This window comes from Plectropomus leopardus, chromosome 15 (assembly GCF_008729295.1).
Source record: "Plectropomus leopardus isolate mb chromosome 15, YSFRI_Pleo_2.0, whole genome shotgun sequence".
NCBI lineage: Eukaryota > Metazoa > Chordata > Actinopteri > Perciformes > Serranidae > Plectropomus > Plectropomus leopardus.
Window position 1 is genome coordinate 31,325,221 of NC_056477.1, and position 26,580 is coordinate 31,351,800.

General features: G+C 39.3%; 1 protein-coding gene across 1 annotated transcript in view; it reads right to left on the bottom strand.

The window, feature by feature from the left end:
• Positions 1–20,010: 20,010 nt before the first annotated feature.
• Positions 20,011–26,580, bottom strand: part of LOC121954536 (inactive pancreatic lipase-related protein 1-like) — a 30,051-nt gene continuing 23,481 nt past the window's right edge. Inside the window, 4 exon segments of the mRNA XM_042502094.1 lie at positions 20,011–20,135; positions 21,844–22,011; positions 23,341–23,455; positions 25,199–25,328. Of these exon segments, the coding sequence (XP_042358028.1) occupies positions 20,066–20,135; positions 21,844–22,011; positions 23,341–23,455; positions 25,199–25,328 (483 nt within the window). The 3' untranslated portion in view covers positions 20,011–20,065.

The following is a 26,580-nucleotide window of genomic DNA, read 5'->3' on the forward strand; positions in this document are numbered from 1 at the left end:
AATCATATTCTAACCCAACTAAGTACTCAGTTATTGTATTATAGACATTTTATGATTTGATGGTTAAAAAAACAAAGCAATTTTTTAAAGAAACTTGGTTTTGAGACCATTATTATGAAATCATTTCATTCTTGTTTCTCACTCTCTCCAAGTACCTAAAACCTCCAAAAATACAGATGACATGACCTCTGTGTCAGTGGTGGAAGTTGCAGCACTGCTGACATGAATCATTACTACATTACAAAATAAAAAGATGGTGGTCCATTTTTGTTGAGATAGTTGGTCATTAAGAAACAATAATAATAATTTTTATAATAATAATAATTCTAATAATAATAATAACAATAATTAAAATTAGTGCATCAGTTCTAGCTATCCAGTCATGGATTGGATTGGATAACTAAAGGGAAAGGTGAACAGCTTCCATGTGACATCATAGATTTCACAACATCAGCTCTCTTAGAGGAAAACTGTTATAGACCCAAGTCTGTGTGAGGCAACACTGCCACCAAGTGGATTCAGTGAGGATTCACAGAGGAGCACAAAAATGTCAAGGACTTTTGTAATTTATGAAAATCTAAAAGTGGGCTTCAATATGACAAAGTGAGTCTACCCCGTCTATTACTACAACCAAAGTCTCACAAAGAGTGATCCATAATGCATTATGTTTTCATTACAACTCATGTCATTGCTCTTACTTTTGAGCTTGATGTGGGAGCTTGCTAGCTAGAAACATTTTATTTTTGACATGAAGCCCGTCATATAGTAAACAAAGCCTATGATTTTTCTGCTTGTAATGAATTTCCAGACTCCATTGTGAATGAAAAACATTTAAAAAGATCTTTCCTTGTCCTTTCAGTGGACATACAGAAACTCTCACCTTTTTAGACAACAGATAAACAGAGCAACATTATAAATACAAGTGGCTGCATTGCTGAATTTATCTGTGCAACATCTTATCAGAACTAACCACTAGGCTTGGACGGTGTCTTATTTTTAATATCTTTATAACATCCTAATATTCCCAGAGCTAATATCCTCATTAAACAGAGAAATATAACTGTGCACCTTTTGAATTCGGAAGACTGACGAGGCTTATTTGTCTTGTGAACTCATCATAAAACACATTTCATTCAAACTTGAAAGAAACAAAATCAAATGCACCCAACCCATCTTGGTTACCCTTGCTAGTAATCTAGTTTGTAAGTCCACTGTTCCAACAATCACCAGCTCTAGTTTGCTCCAAATAAATCCTTAATTAACCAAGTTATATGTAAAAAACATGCCATTATACCCCAGGGTCTCTCTGTGCCTGTTGGCCGCTGGCTGTTTACAGTCCTGCAGCTTCTCCCACCACTGCTAGATGTGGTGGTGTCTTTCAGGTCAGTTGTCTGTTCCACCAGTTGGGACTGAGCTCTGATGGTGCATGCTGTACACAACATACAATGAGTTTAACAGAAAAAAGTAGTGCCTGTATTTTTGACAGTATTGAAACACATACAGTACCTTTGGGATTTTTATATACCCTGGTATACTATAATACCAATCTAGTGTTAGTAATGACCAGCAGTGTGTTAACATTATCTACAGGATTTTAGTCATGTGTTACTATCTTAGCAAAGCTCAAAACATGCTGTGTGTTCTATTAACAATCAAGTTAAGCTGTTGATTATTCCAAACTAGATATTTTATTGTGTAGGTTTACAGCTCCTCTGGTCCTCTGTTTTTCCTGTCTGGTTGTTGAATTACAAATAATTTGCAGCACACAGCCTGTTCTCTATTGCTGCAGTTTGTCTTGATGGTGCCAGACATGGCTGAGAGTAGATTTGTGACTTAACTGCAAAGCCCCTAAGGAAAAAAACAGCTCCCTTTGTTAATTCTACTGTGCTTCATAAATTACAAAAAAATCTGATACAGGAACACTTTTCCATTAAACCCATTTTTTTTCTTTTAGTTCTCCTAAAACACCCCCACCAGTGATTCACCCAGTGGAATATGAAACTAAACACAGCCACTTATTCAGTAACCAGAATACATTTACACAGTGAGTGTATTATTCTTACAGAAGTGGCAGTAGAGAGCCACTCAACCTTTTACAGGGCAAGGTTGTTTTTAGCTTGGATGTGGTGCGTGTGTGTGTGTGTGCGTGTGTGTGTGTGTGTGTGTGTGCGTGTGTGTGTTAGGGGAAGGGGACTGTGGAGACAGGGTGAGAGGGTTGAATAGGTGTGGCCGTTTTCCCTCAAATAGCTATGAAGTAGAGTAGTTGCTACGGCAATCTGGAGGGACCCAAACTCTCCAAGTGGCCCTTTAGTTGCCAGCTCGGCTGCCCTCCCACATGCACACCCTCTCCCAGTTAATGGCAGGGTTCAGAGCTACATGACTAACCAATGAAATCATGGGACGATAACAGGGGGCTTGACACACTTTGTGCTTGTTAAAGCTTCACTTGGTTGAAAACAGACAGAATGTAAGTTCACCAGAATTTGTTTGTTTGAATTGAATATTTGTGTAACCTTCTCAAGTGTTCAGGTGTAAAGGTACGCCTGAACACTTAACACGCACACACACTCACACCCTCAGCCACCCAACCACCAACACACACACACACACAAACACACGCATTGAGGTTAGTGTTGTCTGAATGAGGCAGACTGAGGGTAGAAGTACTCTCCAAACAAACTTTGGTGTGTTCTCACACTGTTGAATGTGGCACACACACACACACACACACACACACACACACACACACACACACACACACACACTGCAACTCCACATGTATTTAAATGTATTTAATAGTGGTAATGCCTGTCACCAAGGCTTGTGTGTCACAGTGAAAACAGACATGACATCCGGGTTCCTCAGATGTTTGGAGGGAGAACAGGCCAGAACATAAGCCTATAGACTGTTCCTAACTTGACAACATGTCTTTCCCGTTTATTAAAGCAGCAGCTGACAGGAAGTAAACAAGGACCAAAGCTGTTGCCCCAGCAATGAAACTGTCAATATTATATTATACAGCAACCAAACATGTCTGTAAAAAGTGAACATACACAACCTTTGACCTGAACTACCTGAAAACAAAGCTGAAGCACAAAACTAAGCTGACCGAGCTCTGCTGCACATGTGAGCAGGAGGAGAGGACCACCAGGGGAATGAAAGAGAGTCTGCTCTCAACACGGTGATTGGCAGAGGTTAAGAAAGCAGCTCAGACGGGCCATGAGCTTACCTAGTAAAACGAGAGCACCACAGAGGCTATGTCAGTGATACTGCCGTGGGCCAAATCTGACCCCAATAGGGTGCTGGGTGGCCCCCCAACCATTTTTTAAATTCTCAATAAAAATAAAGTTATTATCAGTATGAATTGTTTTTGTATCACATACAGGCAGAATGTGGACACCATGGTCCTCTGCCTCCAACACAGCTCCCTGGGACTTAAAATCAGTATAACCCAAATGCTGTGTTGTGGGGGGCACTGAGCCTGTGACACCACACTCCTTCTCTGGACCGCTCAGGCTGGAGAGGCAGGAGGTGGAAAAAGTACCTGGGCACTGAGATTAACCAGCAACTTTCTTTCACACAAACTACAGAAACTACTTTTGTAGACGAGGTCTATAAAAAGGCCCAACAGCACTAGTGGTACGACTTACTCACAAAGAAAAGCCACGTAAAAAATCACAATGTTTATCAAGTATGCAATCAAACTTTCTAAATTTTACAAACGTGCAGTAAAAAGAAAGGCATGTTAGTCAGGACCCCTCACACCTCCCTCATCTCTCCCTCCAACTTTTCCCATATGGCAGCAGCTTCTGAGCACCTCAGGCCAAAAGAGAACTTGTAAAAACAGAATACATTCTGAACAAGGCCATGTGGGCTGATTACTTCTTAATGCAGCTTTGCACACCTCCATTTATTGATGGAATTGTTTTTGTTTTCATGTAATCCAATGGGTGTATGTTTTTATATATTGTTCATTAGCCCCGACTTCAACAACTTCTGTCACTGCTTGATAGACCAACTCATTCTCATTCCGAAGTCATCAAATACAGCTGCTTATGCAGTGATTTCAGCATAAGATCCCAATGCCAGCAGACGGCACCTGCTACGGAAGCATGAAACATGAACACATTCGCTTTCCATGTGGTTGTGATATTTTTTTCTAGACCTAAGCGTGTGCCTTTTTTGCATAAACGTAACCATCTGTGCCTTTGTTGCCTAATTGTAAGCATGTGCTTTTGTTGTCTAAACATAACCACATGCTTTTGTAGCATAATCCCACCATGTGCTTTTGTTGACATTCTGGTGTGGGTAGCAGCATCCAACAATGTCAACAGCAGACGCAGAAGCAGAATGATACTTTAAGCATAATATGTAGACCCAGAAGTCCTCTAACAATATATGTGATGACAAATTTCTGGATAGACAATACATTTTTCTTAATCTTGCATTCTGAATCGTGTGCATTGAGGTAATAAAATGAACAGTTTCGTATTATAGCAAGTTGTTTTTCACTTTTTAACAAGATATTACTTATCTAATTATAACCTGAAACATTTCATGCACTCAGTTTGCAATTTTATCTTGAAAGTGAGAGAGTGATGTTATTTTCTAACCCTGTGTTTGTGCCTAAGGTTGTAATCTCCTTACAGCTGCCCACACTGGAGCAGCTACCCTTTCACCCCCTGCCTGTTCCCAAGGAGAGTGACAGGCAGAAAAATTTACTATGTCTGGTGCATTCTATATGCATCACTTTTGACTGGACTGAGGGATTTAGGAAGAATCTTTACCTATTTGTATATTGGGCCTCTTCTCATAGCATTTGTCATACTGGGTTGTGGAGTCCATCATTTTGGAGGAGCCTCATTCCAACAGTAGCATGGCCATATCATGGGCCCTTTTAGGGGCATATCTGTGAATTATACCTGTGCCACTGTGAACTGGCCATCCCTACATACATGTATGTGACACATCCCATTGGTTCTTGCCATTAATTTCACCTGCTTCAACAATGCCTTTGTTGGCACACCTTTTATTTAAAGATTATTTTGTTGCCTTTCTTTTCACTATATAGGGCAGCTTCAGCGTAAAAGGAGGAGAGAAGGGATGACATGCAGCAAAGGGCTGCAGATTTGAGTCACACCTGCAGCCGCTGTGGTGAGGACACAACCTCTGTACATGGGGTGCCCGCTCTACCAAGTGAGCTACCAGGTGCCTGGATGCACACAATCTTAAGTGTGGCTTCATAGTCTGGACTAGAAGCAGGCGATTTAAGGGAGGGCCACATCTTCCATAGTGAGACACCAAGCCAGGTTTGATAACATTTAGTTATCAGGGTAACCTCAGTTCTTTGAGAACCAAGTGTATCATCTCACATCACTGTCCTGCTTGCATGTGTTGGGGTTGGGGAAAGAAATATGCTTTAGAATGCTGTTTGTGGGTTTACATATATGTGATTATAAAGGGGAAGGGACCAGTCTGTGCAATTAAAATCAATGGTCTGTCCCCTAACAGATGATTGGTTGTGGGAAGCATCAGAGGGTGCTTCCAATAGCCAGATACTTCACTCGGATCACCAATGTTATCTGGGTAACCAAATGTTTCTTTTTCTCTGAAGCATGTTTCAGCCCTGAAGAATTTCAAGAATTTTAATATCTATGCACAGAAAATGCCAATACTCAATTACTTTATCCCACTCAAGATGCACACTTAGGTTGTTAGGTAATGCAAATATTGACTCAAATTATGATCATGAATACTATCAAATGTATTGACTTTTGAATCAATCACAGAGTCACATCCACACTTACCTGTTACAGTAAGGGATACAACACAAAAGTCAAAAGCAATGCTGAAAAGAAAATCATGGTATTAATAATCAACGTATGCAAAAACTGAATTGGATACAGAACCTGATGCCAGCTAGGCCCAGTATCCATAGGACTCCTGTTCATATTGAATGATTCTACAGCAATTTCAGTATTTACTCTCTAACTAGCCGCTGTTGGATGTTCCTTCAAATTTCCCTCTTTCGTATATATTTGGGCGGACATGACTACTGGGCCTCCGTGGACATCACGTGTGTGGTCAGGGGCTCTAAATCGGGTGAAATGCAGGCGAGATGGCACACCGGGAGGACACCAGGAGAGGGCAGGGAAAAATGGGCATGTCCGGGGAAAATCAGGAGGGGTTAACACTAACGTTTAGGCCTGGCGGGGAGTCTCTAGTCTCGATATCATTGTAGGGAACAACTGCAAATTTGCAGCGGGTCGCTGTCCTGTCATACGGGACACAGCGGGAAAATATTTCCACTAATGTCGGCTGCTTTTTACCGGCTGTTTGGGGGCTGACGCAGCCTTGTGCATCTCAGAGTGAGACACATTTCCCCCCTCAGCTGCTGCCACTGTTTAAGATGTTGAAACAAGGTGGTCGTGCTGCTGCCTTTAGTTGCAACAGCCTTTAAATAAACTTTGCAGGACTGTGGTTTGCTCCTGATCTGACGCCACAAAACCTAAACCAGTTCTAAATAAATGACCTGACTGTTTTTTTTTTTTTTTTGTGGGGTGGGGGGGGGGTGTATGGCAGAGGTGAAAATCGAGATTTTCATTTTTAAAAAATCGACCTGAACCACAAATTAATCGAATTAGTCAATAACTTCGATTTATCACCCAGCCATACTTAAAGGTAAAAATTTAAAAATGGGAAAGACATTGCGTAGCTGGTGGTATCAGCCTTAGCCACCGTGCTGACCAAACAAAAAGACAAAACAAGACAAGGCTTCAATAGCTGGATTACTTAAACTCTCACAAAGTCTAACACTCAAAGAATTTATGGAATAAAACGGAGTACCATGTGTGAATACACTGCAAAACATCTCTTGAGTTATCTCAAGAGATGATACTCAACAGTTGAGTATCAGTATGAAACTGCAGAGGGAAGTTGGCTTCTGCTTTTAAAAGACTGTACTGAACTCTCAGCTATCAGCCTCTATTCAGCCTCCCTCCTGTTCAAAAAATAAATCCCTTTGTATACTCTCATATTACTGCTGCATCAATTTATTATGAAGGTCAAAAATTATTGTGGTATTCAAAAACAGTTCTACTATGGACGTCAAATAGATTTAAGCTCTCTTTGTGCAACAGCTTCAGGAAGACACTGAACAATTGAAATCCTCAAAACCCTTTGGCAGTTCACTGTTCCTTTCTGCTCCTTTCAGCATTGTCTTTTAGAAAATAATGGAACATTTGTGTTACGTCCAAGTTGTTGGACATTCTTTTCTTGCTTTTGCCTCAACTTTGCAACAGCGTGCATGTCAAATTCTTTACTTCTCTGTTCATGCAGAGCTGCTGTTGACAACAGTACAATGTAACTAACGGCCAGGGGTTAAGTTTGTTGTGCAAGCTTTCCCCAGGGGAGCTATTTTTCTCTGCCACCTACATCTATACCTCACTAATTCATGACCTGTCTATAAATGCTTTGTTAGTAACAATGCCACCCCCGAAGCTACTGGCTTAAAGATCAGAAAAAGAAGCGCTGTCATTTGCAAATTTCCTTTGACAAACACACATAATTACAGGAATTAGCCTGCTATTTTGTCATTAGCCTTCACTTTCAATGAGCCAATAATGAAAAGAGAAACAAGAGACAGAGACAAAGACAGATGTCTTTAGAGGATTTCAAGACACTTTCTCCCCCTACCTCTTAGCCCACATGTTCAATTTGCTGTTTTATTAATATTATTAATGTAGTCAAGCTTGAAGATTTGAAGCTGAGAGTTTTCTCTGCTGATTGGTATTGTGTGAGCACTGATGGCTCAGCTCAGGGGAAGTCAGAGCGATTTCAAATGCACTTTGTTAGTTCCATGATGAAAATGGCAGCTTGCCTTTTTAAAGCCTTGTATTTGCGAGCATGATTATGGGATGTGTGTTCAAATAAATGAAGCCGAAACAATGACACACAATCAGGACTTCATAAGCCAGCAAAAGGCCATGGACAGATTAATAAGCGCTTTGCTTTGAGAGCGTGCACGCGTGCACACACACACACACACACACACACACACACACACACACACACACACACACATATACAGGCAGAGGCCTTTTAGAATTACAGATATATGTGACACATTGGACAAGATTTTGTCCAGTACCATTCTGTATCCAAATGAGCAGGAAAAAGCAGTGATCTCAACATATAATTTACTGTTGATTTGTGTTTGCACAAATGGAGCTTAATGTCTTTCACCATTAATAAGGGTAATATTTACCCCCTCCTTGGCACTGAGAAACAGTTAGCTTTGTGAAAAAAGAAAGACGGGGGACGCTAACAGTTGGACATTTGAAAAATCCATTGTCCTGCTGCTCTTGTTGAGCCTATTAAAGTGACAGTGATAACTGCAGTAATGGGGGACTATAAATAGCAATAAAGTTGTCAGGGATGGTTTTATGTGAATTCATGTGAAAGACTAATAAATGATGGAGACTGTAAGCTTACACTGAAAAACATGCACTCCCATCCCTGATTTTGTGGTGCTTGAGTGGGTGTGGGTGAGGGGCCCATTCTGGAAAATGTTGTCCCCCTGTCCATGATTCTGGTCCCAGCTCACAGATGTTTTGAAAATAAAAAAATAAAATTGGCATAGATTTTGGGGTGGATGCAAAGGTCACAGGGGATTTTTGGGTCCCCTAAGCACCCCCCACCCCCATCACTATAGACCAACATATCTGCCTAAATCCAACATATTTTTCCATACCAATGTGTACCCAGGCCAACATGACTGTTTTGCTTGGTTTGAAAGAGTGAAGCAGAGTAAAGGTAGGCAATATTGAGAAGGTATGCTGTTAGAATAGCCTCTATAGTGTAGCGGTTTAAATAGAAGATGTATTAATTAAAAATTATTAATTAATTATTAAATCAATACCAAAATACGTAGCTATAACTCATAATGCAAATTACGACTCAGAAACATGAATTGGTATAAAGATGAAGTGGAGTAATGGGACTTAACTTCGGCTATCAGGAACAATAAGTTTACATTAAAAATTAGAGTTTAAAACCTCGGAGCACCACTCATTAAAATAGAAAGGTTGATAGACCATGTTGCCTTATAAATTAATCTAGTCTCATAATTTGAAGTTTGCTACAGAGTTCTTTTTCTGGGTGTACAGGGACCTGACATCATACACACACACATCACAAGATCAAGTGTCTTTATAAATGAAAGGTTTATTAAACTATTCACTAAACAGCAAAACTACTCCTAAAACTACAAATTAATGAGTTTGAAAATAAGTATGGATAAGTGATGAAACAGTTATCAGCAAAGACACCAAGTGAATAAAATGACTAAATGAACAACAAACTAATAAATGGAGCAACAGTAAAAATCAGGGGATGAAAACCAGTACGGAACTGAATTAGGTGTGATATCTGGACTTAATCAGGTGCACTGAAATAGTGCAAGATGATCAAGCAGATGAAAAGTTAAGCTTAAAGAAAAGTCAATGTCACGCATCGATCAACAGCAGAGAGACAACCTATCGCATAAAACATAGAAGGAAAAGATAAAGAAGAGGCCTGACCATAATTGTATTAATGGGAGATCCTAACCTAGGTCTAACACTTCCTATGTGTCCCTAGCATTTAAGAGCATCAACCCCATAAAGGCACAGGAAAGATCGTTACACTTTCCTCAGAAGTCTCGATGCCAGCGAAACGGTTCGCTCTGGAAAGTCGCAGTGTGGCCTTTGTGAGGACACTGGACAGGCAGCTCAGTTACACTTGTGCGGTTCCAGTGGCTGGCCTCGGTTGGTTTGAACGTTGCAAACTTGGCTTGAGTTTGATTCCTGCATGTCTCTCTGTCCATAAACAGCTGGATCATCTTCTGACACCTCATGTGGCTGAGATGAGATCACGATGACAGCTTATCAGGCTTCGTCTCATTCAAAGTCTCTCTTTGTCTCACAGTCTCTCTCGTGCAAAGTCCTCTGGTTCTAAATCATCATTTAGAACATGTGTAGCACAGGCTGTTTCCAAAGTTCTCTCTTTCAAGGTAGATGAACGGCAGCTCACAGCATCTCAGGGCTGCAGCATAAGCAGGTATCCCCCTCTCCTCAAAGGAGGAGGAGGGGGGAGAGGCAAAAGCCCCAAAGAGCCAAAAAAGAGCCAAAAGACCCCAAAAGATCCCAGTCCTTCGACTAAACTTGGGTTATATCTCCTGTGAAAAAAAGGGGTGTGGTGCTTGACCGTCAAAGTGGGAAAAATACACTCCTCCCTTCTATCACTTCTACCGTTTTAACTGTCTAGATCTAATTTCTTCCTAAAGTGTTGATAATGTTCACTACAGGCGTTCAAATCTTCGATATTTGAAACCATGATGCTCTCCTCTGCTGATCGATACCAAACACCAAATAATTATTTGGCAGATCATTAACTAAGTAAAACAGTATTAACCACATATACCAAACATAACGAATATGTGTGAAAATGAGTAAGTATAATACCACGGTGTCAAAACACTCTGATATAATTAAAGGTTGTTAAAGATCCTATTTGAGTAAAGGTATACAAGTACTGGCATCAAACTATAACAATGAAAGTACTTAATATGACCGAAGGTCTATTAAAAAAACCTATAATTAGAAAATCACAAATTGCATGATGACAAAACAATATAGCATCTGTACACAACAGTGTAAAGGAAGGATAATTAAGATACAGATAGAGGAGATGCATATCAAAATGCAAGTCTGTACTAAGAGTCTTTCCATTCAGTGTGTAGCACGCTGCTGGCAGGGGGTTAAGTGTCACACCCCTCCACACACACACAGGCACAGCTTTTGTTTGTGAATTTGGCCTCAAAATCGGCAGGTAAGCAAAGTTCCATTTCTGTAGGTATGAGACCTCCACACAGCATTTTAAAGTACGTTTTACTTTGAATACAAAAATCAGTTAATGTGATCCTTTCTTACAGTCTGTAGATATGCGGGTATGTCACGTGTTGGTTGTGCAACAAAGACATAAATTGTCGGTTTCTATGATGTAGAGATCTCCTGATGTCTCCTTGAGTCTTTGCAGGAGCTCAGTTGACAGGTCCTTGCCCCAAATGAGTCGTAAGTTAACTCAAACTGTCGGTCGGGCAATTAAATCTGTTGTAATTTAGTTCTGCTTACAAGAGTCATAAGTTCAACAAGGCAGTTAGGTCCATTAGCTGACCCTGAGGTTCATCTAAGGAATCTCCAAAAGAAGTTTCAGTTTTGGGTAGGCGTTTGAATATCTTCTCATCAAGAGTTGTCCTCATCATCCACTACAATAGCAACATAGTGCTCGTCATTGATATTGTTGCACTGGACAGACGACGACAAAGCTATCCAAGGTCGGATAGGTTTGTATTTGTCCAGGGACGGTTTTTGCTATGGGCAATGTGTGGGCGACCGCCCAGGGCGCAATCTATTTGGGGGCGCACGAGCGCCCTCGAAAAAAAAAAAAATAAATAAATAAATAAAAATAATAATAATAATAATAAAAATCGCCAGTTTTCTAGACTAATAACGCGCATTTCCACATCACGTTAGTGGAGTAGGTGCTGGGGCGCCCTACTATCATGTCGACTTGCTGCTGAGAGTCATGTATACAGGTTGTGTGTGTCAGAAGAAAAGGGGGGAGACGGAGGGGGATCAACTCGCAGCTGCAGAGGTTGAGAACAGGTTGAGTCTCACTCTCACAGGAAAAGCAAGGAGGGGGCGAGGGATAGACTGACCTGTTATGATCCCAGGCCACACAACACAAACTTCTGCTCCCAAATACATTGTATTTCATTCATAAAATTAACATAGATATTATTAAATTTATTGGTTTTTGTGAAAATGTTAAAAAAAAAAAAAAAAAAGCCGGCACGAATCTGTGCTTGCATCAACGTGAATTTGTTTACATCACGTCAATCTTGACTCTCGGGGTTTGACGGACGGAGAAGTTGATAATGTTAAGTCGAGTCAAGGGGACATGGACAAAAGACCGAAGAAACCATCAGGTGCACAGTTTAGAAAGAGAAGAAAGAAGAAGAGGAGAAACGGGCAAAAGATAAAGGTATGCAGGTCTCTATGAGTGACGTTAATTGTGCATGTAATGAAACAGTAGCCTATATGCTATTTATTATCCTCTTGCTAATATGCTGCTACTTAGCCATAGAAGACGACTGTATTTGGTTTTTAGCTTTGAAATTTGAGGCACGAAGTCATGCAATTAATTTCACCAATAGGCTAGTTTGTGTTTGCAACACAAGTGCGAGTACACCTGGGCCTATTAGTCTGGGAATTTGGTAAACAATAGTGCGTCGTGACTGAGGAATTTTTCATGCTATAGGTGGGTCTATGCTAACTTAAATGTTAAAATGCTGAAGCAGAGAGGAGCTTTTCCAAGCTGAAGCTCATAAAAACATACTGGAGGTCCACTATGTCACAGGAGCGTCTCTCTGGACTTGCCATCATCAGCATCAATCATATAATTGCACAACAGATTTCATATGATGATGTAATTGATGATTTTGCATCAAAGAAGGCCAGAAAAGTCAGGTTTTAGATTGCACTATACACCTGCACTTTCATGTGGTGAAGCACTAGCTGATAGTAATCCAGTCACCCAGAACATATTTTAATGCCAAGTGTAAACAGGGTGAAAGACCCAGGTTGAAAAATCTGCTACAGTCTGAGCACTGAATTCAAATTATGTTAATTATTATTACTATTTTTTATTTATTTATTTGCATTTGTGTGTGGTAAAGGATTTGTGCAATTTACATTGGTGTTGATATACTCCATTTCATTAATTTATCTTATTTTTTTGTGATGAAGGATTTGTGCAATTTATATTGGTGTTGATATACTCCATTTCATTCATTTATCTTATTTTTTGTGTGATGAAGGATTTGTGCAATTTACATTGGTATTTACTATATTTCTTTTATTTATCTTATTTTTTGTGTGATGAAGGATTTGTGCAATTTACATTGGTGTTTACTATATTTCTTTTATTTATCTTATTTTTTGTGTGATGAAGGATTTGTGCAATTTACATTGGTGTTTACTATATTTCTTTTATTTATCTTATTTTTTGTGTGATGAAGGATTTGAGCAATTTACATTGGTGTTGATATACTCCGTTTCATTCATTTATCTTATTTTTTTGTGTGATGAAGGATGTGTGCAATTCAGATTGGTGTGTACATACTATATTTCTTTCATTTATCTTTTTTTGTGATGTAGGATTTGTGCAAATGACATTTGTTTTACATACTCTTTCATTTATTTACGTTATTGTGTTATCTATATTCTTGTAAACTTTTGTATTCAATAATAGTGTTAATAAAGTAACATAAATGATATATTCTGTTGTTTGTATTGGTGGGGGCGGGGGGCGGGGGGGGGGGCGGACAGGGTGGTTCGCCCAGGGCGCAAAACTAGCCAGGACCGCCACTGTATTTGTCAGACATGCGGACAATATCCACAAAAATGAACATTGCATCTTTGATGGATCCTTTCTTGACATATCTCCATAAACTGACAAAATTGGAGCCTGAAAAATCTGGAATCAGGATACCCATCTGTGAAATACACATAAAATATCCTACAGTGTAATCTACTTTTTGGGCTGGGGAAAAGGGAGCTTACAACAAAAACAATGATAAATGGGTGCAATGCAAGATTCTACCAGTAGATGCCAATGTAGAGCGAACAGGTTTTGAAACATTTCAAAACATTTCAAAGCAATGGTTTCATTGAAGTAATGAAACGTTTCAAAATTTCGAATTTGCCATCTCTACTGTTGAGTGCATTGACACCTGCCATGTCAAACAAAAGGCTTTGCCACGCCAGGCTGCAGCCACCATGAAAGATGAGTGGAAATGGAAGGAGAGGCTGAGGCGTGGCCACACACCTGTATATATGAGCACGCACAGCTCAGCTCAGTAATCAGGGTGCCGATAAGGCTGGCACAGTGGCATACAGTGGCAGGGAGGGAGACGACCTCCTGCTACACCTAACAACAGGAAAAGTCATGAAATAATGTATAAGATGACAGTCATGACAGAACAGAAATGAAGGGCTTTAAAAGGGGACAGCAGAGGATAGGTATTTACACTACATTTGAGCTTTTTTGATAACAATTAATCAACAGTATTATTGTATAAATTAACTATAAGCAAAATCTAGCTTAAGACTTCAGTTTTTTCTTGTCTTTCAAAGTGTTATATTTAAACTGCACACAAGAGGGTGCTATAATGTAATTACTGTGGGGATTTATTGAATGAATTATGGGCACCTAATCAAAAAACATTAACTCAGCTCCTGCTTTGTTTAATATTTTTGCATTTTCTACAGTATTTTTCACACTCTGTGTTGTTTTCAAACACAGCTGGAAGATAATGCTGCCTCAACTGGGTTGTTGCAGATTTTGCTGGCATGTGTTTGTGTGTCAGTTGGGGTGGGAGAGATATAAACATTATGGTAATGTTAGTTTTAATAGTTTAATAATTCAGTTTGATAGCCTATAAAAACAATACACACAAATGACAGTAAGTGTAGGCTAAATCTGTCACTTTGTGATCAGGATCTAAAAGTAGACTCAAGACAAACTACAAAATAGGTAGCTGACTCTGTGAACATAACCTGCTCGCTGGCAGGTTTTCTGTAAGAAACAGAATTTCTACCTGTCTCCTCCCGTCTAAAGCAAACTGTCAGACAGGGATTGTCCATATTTTTGCAATCCGATTGATATCGAAGCAGAATTATTACGCAGTGTCTTACGTCGGGAGAGGATTTTCAGATCTCAATTGGATGTGCTGTCATTCTCTGATGAATATTTGTTATAATGGCACAGTTTTTCATTACACTCAATCATTCATCTTAATAATCTTAATAACATTCTTCTCTGTTGACTGAGTAAAACTCAAATGTTTAGAATTAATTTAATTGAATTTTCATGTACACATAACCAGGATTTTAGAGTACAAATCAATGATCCCAGCATGGATAAATTAAATAAAAAATAAAATATAAAATTAATTTATTAAAAACAATAAAGTAAAACAAATCTCTAATAAGAAAAATCTATAAGGCATCCAAAAAGCTAAAATACTACCATACAATAACAGAAAGTAAACAAAATCAATAATCAAATATCAGTGGGTTAAAGTACCATCCCCACATTTGTATGCACCATAATCTAATACACAATCATCATAGTAATTCTCAGTCCCGTGAAGAAAGTTAATATTGTGTTCACTGTGTGCGCTTTATATCAATATTAAATGATAATTTACTCAGCAGGATATTATGGTATTAGGGTATTAGGATATAGAGAGGACATATACATGTATGTGTTAAAACAGCGTTCTGTTGGTGGTTTAAATGACTACATGTTGAAATAGCCACTGAATGAATATTTACTTTGTTTAACGCCAAATATGACGTAATAAAACGTGAGGTCGGCCCACAATCATGGCTGAGTGATATGTATGTCTTACCTTTCTGGCTGATGTTTTTTTTCATATATTTCATTTTTACCTGCTTCAAAGTGCATTTTTCCCTGTGGGACTGCACCTAAATAAAAATCAAAATTTAGGCTATTCAGTCCACCACTTTTTCACCTGTATGCCACAATTTTAATAAAGCGGTTAACGTTAAGTCAATGGACACGTGCATTGACACAAATGACACGGGCAGCGATTTTCTCCCATGCCGCTTTTCTCTCCTTAGTTGCTGCAACTGTGTTACTTTTCTTTCTAAATATGGGCTCTGTTCTCCCTAGGCAGCACGAGGACCTCCAGGTCCAATGGGGTAGAGTAGCTTGGTTTCTGTTTCTCAGCGGTTGCCATGGTGAATCGAGGTATCGGGCTCCATTCATGATGGCTTTTTATTGAAGTCGAGCACACGCTTAATTCAGGGTGAACGTACTCAGAGTTGATTGAACTTATTCAGATCAGCTGTTCTGGAACTGAATACTCAGAGTTTCCCATCTCAGAGTAAATCAACTCAGAGTTCAGGGTTAGACTCAGATTTTTTTGAACCTCCTTTCCAGAATACCCCCCAGGTCTCTGCTCTGTATGTATGCACGGGGGCATGTAATCATGTTATTTATCACATTCGCTAACAAACCTGTCGCGCTTTGAATCCATTAATGAAGTCGGCGTGTCTGTCGGCGAGATGTTTTGATCTTTTAGAGAAGTGCTTTGCGGTGTCCGTGGGGTCACCCTGACTGTCATCGGTGTAAGCGAATATCATTTTGCTCTGCGTGTCTGCTTTGTCAGCAAGCTGTGACAATGCAGAAACTTCAGCAGCCACGACTCTCACCCTCACTCTTGCATTCCACCAAGACAGCAAACACATGTTTGGCACACCCACAATGGTGGGAGTACAGTAGCACAGCACAGGTCAGAACAGCACACACATACACACACCCTCCAACTGCAGGGAGTGAAAGCAGAGTCTGACCAGCGCGCACTCACACACTGTAACAAGCGGAGAAATGCAGCTTTTTTAAAAATGCTGTCATTCATAAAGCATCTCTATTAATAAAAGGTGGTATTGTATCGATTAGAACAGCTGGGTACTGCGATACTGTTCTAGTATCGGTATACCGTGCAACACTACACATAAAAGCATTTACCTGTTTTGTTACGACTTTCTGATCTATTTGATAAAGAGGTTCAACAACTTTAGTTTAGATTTACAGTGTTCCTTTAACATGTACGATGATCTAACAGCTGCTGAAGTGTCTTCAAAAACTTGTTAGACAATATCACCTCTCTCCGTTCAGGACATTCAAATATACTGAACCCATTTTCTTCAAGATGCTAAGTAATCAAAGATCCTTTAACTCTCATCCCATCTCCCAACAACATTTTGGTCACAGACTGACATCTCCACCCCTAAATGTTGGAAAAATGGTCCAGACATGTACCTTTTCTCAGTTTGGTACTGATATGTACCCTTTCATCCTAGAAAAGGTACATGATCATATCTTATGGACAAACTATGACCCTTTGACAGTACATCAACAGCAGTTGTATCATAAAGAACATGAATGTACTGTAATGTAATATGGGTATTGGAACACACAGACAGCTTATGGTGAAAACCAAAAAGAAATGAAGCCCTAATTGCTTGAAGCACTCACTATGTAGCAGCTCCATCTCTCTGACATCATCACAATTTAGGGCTGAAACAATTACTCGAGAAAATCGAATAATTTGATTAATGAAAATCGAGGTTTCGTTTAATCCAGGGGGACTACACAGCGTACTGTGTTTTAACACGGATGATCATTTCTGTTCTATTCCTACTCCAGCATCTTAATCGAAAGCCCCCAATCTATGGGGTCGGTCAGAGTGAACCCAACATAAGGTAAAGTTAATGTCAACAATAGCATTCAGCATGTGTTTCCACATCTGTGTTTCATGGAGTGCATTCGCACAGGATAAGCAAGCTGAGGATGCTGAGGGGGTTTCACCTGATAGAGCTCAGGGACAGAAAAAGAGCAGAAATGTTTGGAAAACCAAAGACAACCAGTTTGCGGGAGACTTGCCTCCTTCTTTAGTAGAATGGAAACCGACTGTTGAGGGAACGGAACCAATAGATTTCTTTATGCATTACCTGAAGAACTGATAAATGAAATTGTTAATATTAATCTGTATGCACTCTAAAAAGGAGAAGAAAATCTGGCCTTGACAAAAGAAGAAAAAATTAAGACATTTCTAGGACTGAACATCCAAAGACCATTTTTTGTGAATCAGCACATGGGAGTAGTAGATCTTATGGATCAACTTGTCACCATGCATACCCACAGACACAAAAACAAACCGTGGTACATCCGAGTGTTCTTTCACTTCTTGGATGTGACCACTGTAAATGCCTGACCCCTCTACAGAATGTCTGGATTTGAAAAAGAAGGATGTTCTGCATGGACTTTTTTTTTGTACATTTTATTTGCATTTTTTGTGTGTGTGTGTTATGTTTGAAAATGTTCATTGGCAAAAAACAACAGTTCAACAGGGGATGATAGGGGTGGGACTAAGGAGAAAAAACTTAATGAGGGTTGCAGGGAGGGTGGTAACAAAAGTCTGTTAAAAGAAATGAAAGCATTTTTTTTGTAGTTTATGCATAGATACAAATTAAACACATAAAAATATGATTTATTTTGTCATAATTTACCCGTGACATGATTGCATGATGTCCACTTTAGTGGACACTTCTGTAACTTGCCCAAACTTATGAGTATTATTATTATTATTATTTTTACCATCACTCTTCATGTCCTCAGAAGTGAAAAATAATATACAAAAAAAGTATTGCTCTGGTTTTTAATAATTCATGCATGAAAGGGTTATACCCATATTTACTGACAATATAATACGAAATTTGTAACACAGTAAATGTATAATCATAAATTCATGGTTGATAATGAGGTTGTTGTTTTTTCTCTCAAAATGAGACAACAAGAAGTAATTACTGATATAACAAACAAAATGTGTCTATTTAAAACCATGTACAATAACAAAAAAACTTTTATGTATCCCCCTGCCGCGTCAGCTGAACACAAAAACAAAAAAGGAATATTAACTAAAAAAATATTTAAAAAAAAAAAACCCTAAAAAACAAAAAAGCTTGGGTTCACACCCCTGTTTCAATCTATACTGGATGGATTTAAACTCACCACTTTACTCTCTTGCTTTTACAAATAAAAAAAAAGCAACAGATTTTTAGACAAGGAAAATTTTATCTGGTGATATCACACTGATGTGATATGAGTGTGATTTTTTTGTTTGTTTGCTTGCTTCTGTCAGTGTCCATTATTTATTTATTTATTTTTTATTTTATCATAAGACTTTTATTGATTAATGTATTAACATTATTGATATTATGATTATTCATGTATTCACCAGCCTTCTTGCTCACCAAAATATCCTCCATTAGCTAATGTTATTGAATTAGTTACCCAGTAATGTAATTTGCAAACGCTTCTTTCGTGTAATATTTATAAAATCTTCATGACCAGGCTTATTCCCTAACATTAGCTAACTGTTAAGAGGCTAACTTTACACTGACAGGTTTCATTTGGAAATAAAGGCTTGGCAGCATTTATGTTAATTTGCTTAACCTTAAGCCCAACATCAGTTTGTCACAGATTTGAAGTGAACCTCACCATATCAATCGATATTTAATTTACAATTGAGTGTATGGAAGTTGAGAGTGATTCTGGTTTGTTAGCATGGTTACAGTAGCCTACCTTGTAGAGGACCTTCTAAAAACTGAGTGTCTCTTTTACAAAATCATCTCTGTTTGATGTACTGTTGGGCATGAGATCTCCTTTAAGTTTATTAATGAGGTTATGATAAATACTGAATTCACAAACAACTTTTAGGTTATGGCTTGTGAGTTTAACCAACAAGTGAGGAGAGGCTCTAAACGTCAGATGATGGGAATGCGTATCAAGCACACTGAACACCCCCAGGCAAAACCCCACTTTTTTTTGAGTTTCCTCCTTTTGTTCCAGCCCTAATGCTACTTTAAAGAGCTCTAATAAAGGCAAATGACCTTTTATTTTGAAAGGGCAAAGTAGGTGGTGTTTGGTGGTTGACTTACATGCACTGCAGCTCAGCTATGTGTTGAGGCTGTTGGAGGGAAGGCAGGACTAACACCATACTTTTTATTCTTCATATTCAGTAAATTGCCTGCATTGAGGCCACAACTTGTGGCTTTAAATATTTCCTTCTCTTGTTATTCCTGATCTCTCAGGTCAATACAAACATGCTGTAGGAAAGTTAGTTCAGTTTGGGTTTCACGTCAGTTCTTCTCCACCTCCTTTTCTATCTCCCCTCTAATCTGTTTCTATCAGTGAGCTGATCTTCTTCAGTCCTCTGCGCTCATTGTACTCTCTTCATTGTCAGATTTTCATAACACTCTATTAGACTACATTCTGCATAACAGAACAAAGAATCAGATGAAATAACTGAAGAGGTGTGAATGCAGACTGTTTATTGACAGACTCTGAATAACATGGTGATGGTGACGAGTTAAACTGGGCATGGAAACACAGACTGGATGGCGTTCTCCTTCACATTCTCTGTTCCACAGAAGAAGAAGCTATGAAGGAAGAACATGAGAGAAAAAGGCACATTATAGATGAATATTTTGTCCTCAGTATCCATTTAAATTTACTGCATACAAAGATGTCTACACGGCAGTGTTTTGTTACTCCCTTATTACTGAGCAACACATCCTAGTTTGCATATTGGAATTCAAATTGTTTTCATACAATTACATTCAGTTTTTGATCCATCATGAGCAAAATCACTGTATATTCTTTTCCTACTGATAGATGTATTGTCATGATATGAAGGTGAATACCATAATAACAAATCCTCAAGATGTTCTCCACTTTACCATCTCACCCCACCATGCAGCTGCCCTCAGCATCACCCAGCACAGTACACAGACCACAGTCTGTTGCTGCCCTCTAGTGGCTGAAGCTGGTTTTGGTTCTTCACCCCTGACTGGATTACATTGTATTCAGAGGGGTTCCTTTTTTTGTCATTCTTATCAGGATATTATGAACACCTCTAAATATAATGCAGTACAGCATATAACACCACTACTATGAGCACAATGCTGAAGCATACTGTAGAGCTGAATGAACACTGCTCTGACAGTGTTAAAAACTGAACATTATGGGCATTTCAAAAGTATGGCAGGACTGTTATTTTGTATTGGGCTGGATTAGATTGTACAAGCAGGTTTACCTAATACAGCAGCCACAGAGACAATATTTGTTCTTGTGTAACATATCAAAGAAATTAACACATGAAATATAAAAATATACCCCTATTTACTGCGATTACAATGATCTATGGTCATTTTTGTACTTTGTCACCGTCATTACATCTGCATGTCTGGTGGTAAAGGGAAGAGTTATCATTTCAATAAATTTCCACATATTGTGTTTTAAAGGTCAGAGAAAAAGGAAAAAATATATATTTTCATAATATTGTTTTTAATATTGAAATCACTGCATTATCATTATATATAGATAGAGCAATAGTGGCTGTAGGATCCCAAGCAGGAAAAGGTCAATAAAACAATAGGGTTAATTGCAAACATCATCCCATCCCCATCCTTTGACTCTTCCTTTTACCACTAGGAGGTGAATTACTAACATCAGTTTAATGTTTGGAGACAGCTGATATTCATACACAACAGGTCAAAGAAACATGCAAAATAAACAGCAGGTGAAAGACAGAAGCTATTGTGAAGAGCTGCAATCAAATAGTTTCATGACAGTAATTATTATTGCCACATACATGTACTCTTATACTCATATCTATTTATATTGAAACATATCTAACATACATCCTATTATAAAGTACTTTTATTAATATTCATATTCAAATTCATGTTATGATTGTTGTCACTGCCATAAATCTCGCCATCTCTCTCTCTCTCTCTCTCTCTCTCTCTCTTCCTCTTTGTGTCATTTCGTCATATGAATTACTGTACATTTATTATGTTAACATCTATTGCACGTCTGTCCTTCCTGAAAGAAGGATCCCTCCTTTGCTGCTCTTCCTGAAGTTTCTACCATTTTTTCCTAATTAAGGGTTTTTTGGCGGAGTTTTCCTTATCTACTGAGTGTCCAAGGACAAAGACATGTTGTATGCTGTAAATCCCTGAGGCAAATTGTGATATTTGACAATGAAATCATAAATAAAGTTTAAAATTTAATTGAATTGATTTTAGCTCTTTGTCAGTTCACATTAAAGTGTGAGGAGTGCCACCTGTTTACATAAAAACTTACATCTTTTTGTCTTTTCCACTCTGCAGCTCCACCTTGGATGCACCATACGTGGGTTTCATTGGGTTAATGATGTGGTTGTTCCACCGGAACTTCACTTCTTTCACATGACCAACGTCCACCTCAGCGTCGATCAGTGCCTCATAGATCGTCCCAGGCTTCAGTGAACCCCTAGAAAGACGTCACAATAGATCAGATAGAGGGCACTTGAGAAAACCATCTTCCTCCTCAGATGGCTCTGACAGTGAAATCTGAGCAGCATGACTCCCACAGAGTGGGTGGTGATGTGTTGTTCACTCATTACATAAAACTCATTCAACATGTTGCAATACTACAATATGTTATGTATTTAAAGTACTTTAAAGGCTTCAGACCTTCATTGTGGTTACTATGTCATCAGTTTAGTATGTGAGCATACTGTAGAGTACCAGTCAAACCAGTTTTTTTCCTTTGTGATCAGCCACTCCAGCAGACCAGATTTCGGTGTCATATAAAACATGTTTTTATTGGTTTCAGCTAGTTTATGTGTTTCTCTTACTGTGAAATGTGATCTAAGCCAACAGAAGGCCACAAGTGAAAAGGCCACTCATGGAACTGGACATAGAGTTTTGCACATATGGGAAGTTCAAAATATACTTGAGAGTACTTTACTCATAAGAGAAGCCATCGCATCAGAGCTTTCTTTTAATCAGCTGCTGCTTCCCACATAATACATGGCCAGTGCCATCTCTGGGTTGTCAGTCCTCAATTCTTAAAGCTTCCAGTTGATAGCTAGAGTCTCTAATGTCTCTTTCTCAAACACTGCAGAAAATTGTTTTGTTTGATACTTTTGTCTCTTGAGTCATGCATTTGGGTTCTTGTCCAAGTTCGGTCTTGTCAGATTCCCATTTTATTCATGATCATCATCATTTTAGAGTTTGTAGACTGTAGGCTACATTGTAGAAACACCCATTTTCCATCATGCCTATTGATGCCTACTGAGCAAATTGTGGTTTGTAGTTAAGTTTTTCATTTTATGTTCCAAAATGCAAAGGTCAGTTTTTGTTAGTATTCATGAAAGTGTCTGTTCAGAACATTGTGGTTAATGTCGCTTATTATCATCTTTGTTTGTTCTGTTGCTGAGAAGAGCACGGCTCTCATCTTTCTTTTTGCCACAAAATGTTCTATTGTTGACCATTGACTGTTCGAGGCTGCTTATGTACTCCGTGTGCACGCTGAGCTAAAATGTATTCCAGCCTGGCTCGAGTTAATGCTGATAAGACGAGGCTAAGCTGTGTTGGTGGAAAGGCTTGGGTTTTAAATGGAAGTTGATGTTAAATCAAATTAGGCTTTTTTCAATTACGCTCAAATTTCCTTTGGAATAACCCTCTGGTCAACAAAGACAAACACAAAATACTAGACAAAGGAGGCAGGTTTACCTCAGCAATTCCTCAATCAGTGATGTCACATGGATTATAAGCTCTTGGTGTTTTCCACAGAATTGTGTTGTAATGTTCTTACGAATGAATCTGGTGCTCCTTGGTGCTGGCACTGGCTCCAGCTAGTGCCACATACATGTAGCCCAGGTTAGACCCGCTGGCACTATCCAGGGTCAGTTTCACTCTGTAGCTGTAACCTAGAAACAGAAAGAAACAGTAAGCAGTCACATTATTTCACGATAGTGTCATACACATCTTGATGCATCACTCTCCATTGGGAGGGATTATCAAAGAACGCTGGAGTAAAAACCTTGAAAACCTACAGCATAGTACTGGCAAAAACTAACAATAATGGTAGCCTACAACTTTGGAAGGATAATGTAACATGGATTACTTTCACCTAATGCTGTGGCACATCCTGTGAGTGTGCCCTGCAGTCTTGGTGATTAAAAATTAATAATGCCCGTACTTAAAAACTGTAAAGTTCGATATACTGAGAGGTCCAGGCAGAGACAAAATTAAACTCAAACTTTCAAACACTACCCTGAAATGAAAACTTTTAAGGGTGCTAGAAAAACGTTTTTGTTTTGGACTAACACACCCAGATAATGGGATTGGGAGTCGAGCTAGTCTGTCATATAAACACCTCAGTTGGACTTTAACTCGTCACTGCACCAGCCTCCCTCGGTATTTTGGTAAGGACTGTTCGTTACTTATGAGGGGGGAAGAGGTTCTGCAAAATTGGTGAGGCATTTCTAAAAATCTGAGCACTGAGGAGGGACTTGTGTTTTTGATTTTGGACTAGGTGAGCAGTGTAAAACTTTAGTATTTTATATTTATTTTAAATAAAAAAGGTACACCTCAGCCACCCCCTCATCATATAAATAAAGTACAGTCCCACAACACCGGCACAGAAGCTAATGTACTGCTGTGGATGCAGCAAAACATATTTTAACCTCCTGAAAAAAATCTCAAAAATATTTTTGATGTGATGGTGGTGTCACACTAATATTTGATGCTTTTTGTGGGTCTGTGAACACAGCGCAGCAGACAGTTCTTTTTATCTTCTTGGCAGCTGAATATCACTCGTGGGGTGGATAAATGATCTGTTGATACATTCACAGCTGATCAGATCAATTGATGAGAGAAGATATTTGCTGATTTTTGTCAGAGAAAGAGAGTTTTAGGCCCAGCAGAATATGGTTTACTTTCACTTTTAATGCACCTGACGGTCTGCTGCTCTGTTTTCTCCTCTTCTGCGCTACAAATAGCCCAACAGTGTATTTTAATACCGCTCCTAATTAACAGTCCAGTTCCATTCATTGAGACTATAGCGGGACAAATTAGACTATTGTGGCCTACCATAGTCTCGGTTATCAATGGGTAACGCTGATTAAAAAATCATTGTCACAAATAATGTTTTTAGTTGATTTTTTTTTCCTTCAATATTCTCCCTTTTTCCACAGTTTCCGCGGCCCCCTGACGCCCCCTGACAGCCGAGGGGTCGCAGCTCCCCACTTTGAAAGACAGTGGTTTAGACTACACTTAAACTGATTTTTTTTAGGTTACTTAAAACTAATCAATGAAGGCAGAGTTTACAGTCACAACTGTTCTTTGTAAATAAATAGCTGTGATTGTACTTCCGCCTATATCATAGACCGTATAAAAATATAGTTTTATAGCAACTACCTGAAAGGGGCCATTTCTCCACCTGCTGTGGTGGAGTCTTACATACTTTCATCAATAAATAAACTCTCTTGCAGTACTGTATTCTGAGACAAGGACAGTAATCCAGTTAAATAGTCTACTCAAACTATGAACATAGCTCCACTTGACTGTGCATGGAAACGCACTAAGTGGTTCTTCACAGTGAAATCTGAACAGCGAGCTCTTAGAGCCTGTATTTAAGTCACACTTCCAAGGAAGGGCGGGATACTTACGGCCAAAGGGCTTTGAACTGCCCGTGTTGAGGAAGTACTTCGTCTTTGAAATACCATCAGTCATAGTGAACCTGTCAGCATAGTAGCCCATCAGAGGACATTTGCTGTCTGCATATGGGAAACACTTTCCCTGTGGAGTCAAGGACATGGTGAGGTGTGAAGAATGAACTCATTCTGTGATGGAGTGTAAGAGTCTTTTCCTGTCAATAAATAGTCGTGGAAAAGTGACAACCCTAAAAGATGTTTCCCCTATACTCCTTAAAAATGTTGCAGATTTCCACCTTATAAATAAGAAGGTGGAGAATGGCAGTGGTTTTACAATAAGGGACTGTGTGGGAACAGCCTGACTTTGTGGCTGTCAGCTATGGCTGCAGGAATAACACCAGAGCGCGTTTACGAGGTGAACGACAAGGAGGTGCTGTCATCTCTCAACAGGGACATAGTCATATGAGGTCATGCTCGGCGCTTCCCGGCCTCCTTTGATCAGGACATGTGTCCAAAGCAGGGATAAACTGTCATTAACACCAACAGCTGCAGATACAAGCCCTCCCCATGGAGGACATGAGGGAAGCCCATTTACATCGGCCCTCAGCTGCAACAAAAATCCAATCTTCCCGAATCAACTTCTAAAACCAAAGAAATGGTTCACAGCCATATCAGTGTCATACAGCGACAGGTGGCAGGCCCATACACTTGCTGGGATGGTGGGGATATGGGCCCCTTTTGCCTCTGAGTCACTGTTTAAATCGAGGACATCAGATGCCTCCCAGACCCCTCGTCTGTCACACTATTTTTACATACAAATCCAGATAACTTGTCATACAACTTTTGATGCATCTGTAAAACAGACAAATGTCTTATTCTACATTAACTCTCTGAGTCCACTGATCCAAATTCATGTCAGGAGTTTTGTATGTGACAACAGCATTTGCAACAGTTAATAAATGATCATTTCAGTGCAATCATTGGATTTACAAGGTGAGGTGTATGTTCAGCCCGTCATCAAATACCACCGCTTTGTCAATGATTTTCACAATAGACACAGACACCAAAACCCACCTGTCACAGCAGAATGATACCCTGCCTTTCACGATGTTATGATACGCAACCGGTCAGCCAGGCAGCACCTGGCATGGCACGTTCTTATCCCAGGTTGTAACATGCCGTTTTGCAGTAGACTTCTGCGTCTATGTATTTCGCTCTAGATATTCTTCTGTTGTTCTGTTGATGTTTCCAGGATGCCCCTACCCTATCTACAAAAGCACATGGTGGGATGATGCTTCACGTGGTCATGTTTTGGCAACAAAGGCACATTTCAACAAATGCTGGGAGTTCAACAAAAGCACATGCTGGCACAGATGGTTTTGTTTGGGACAAAGAGG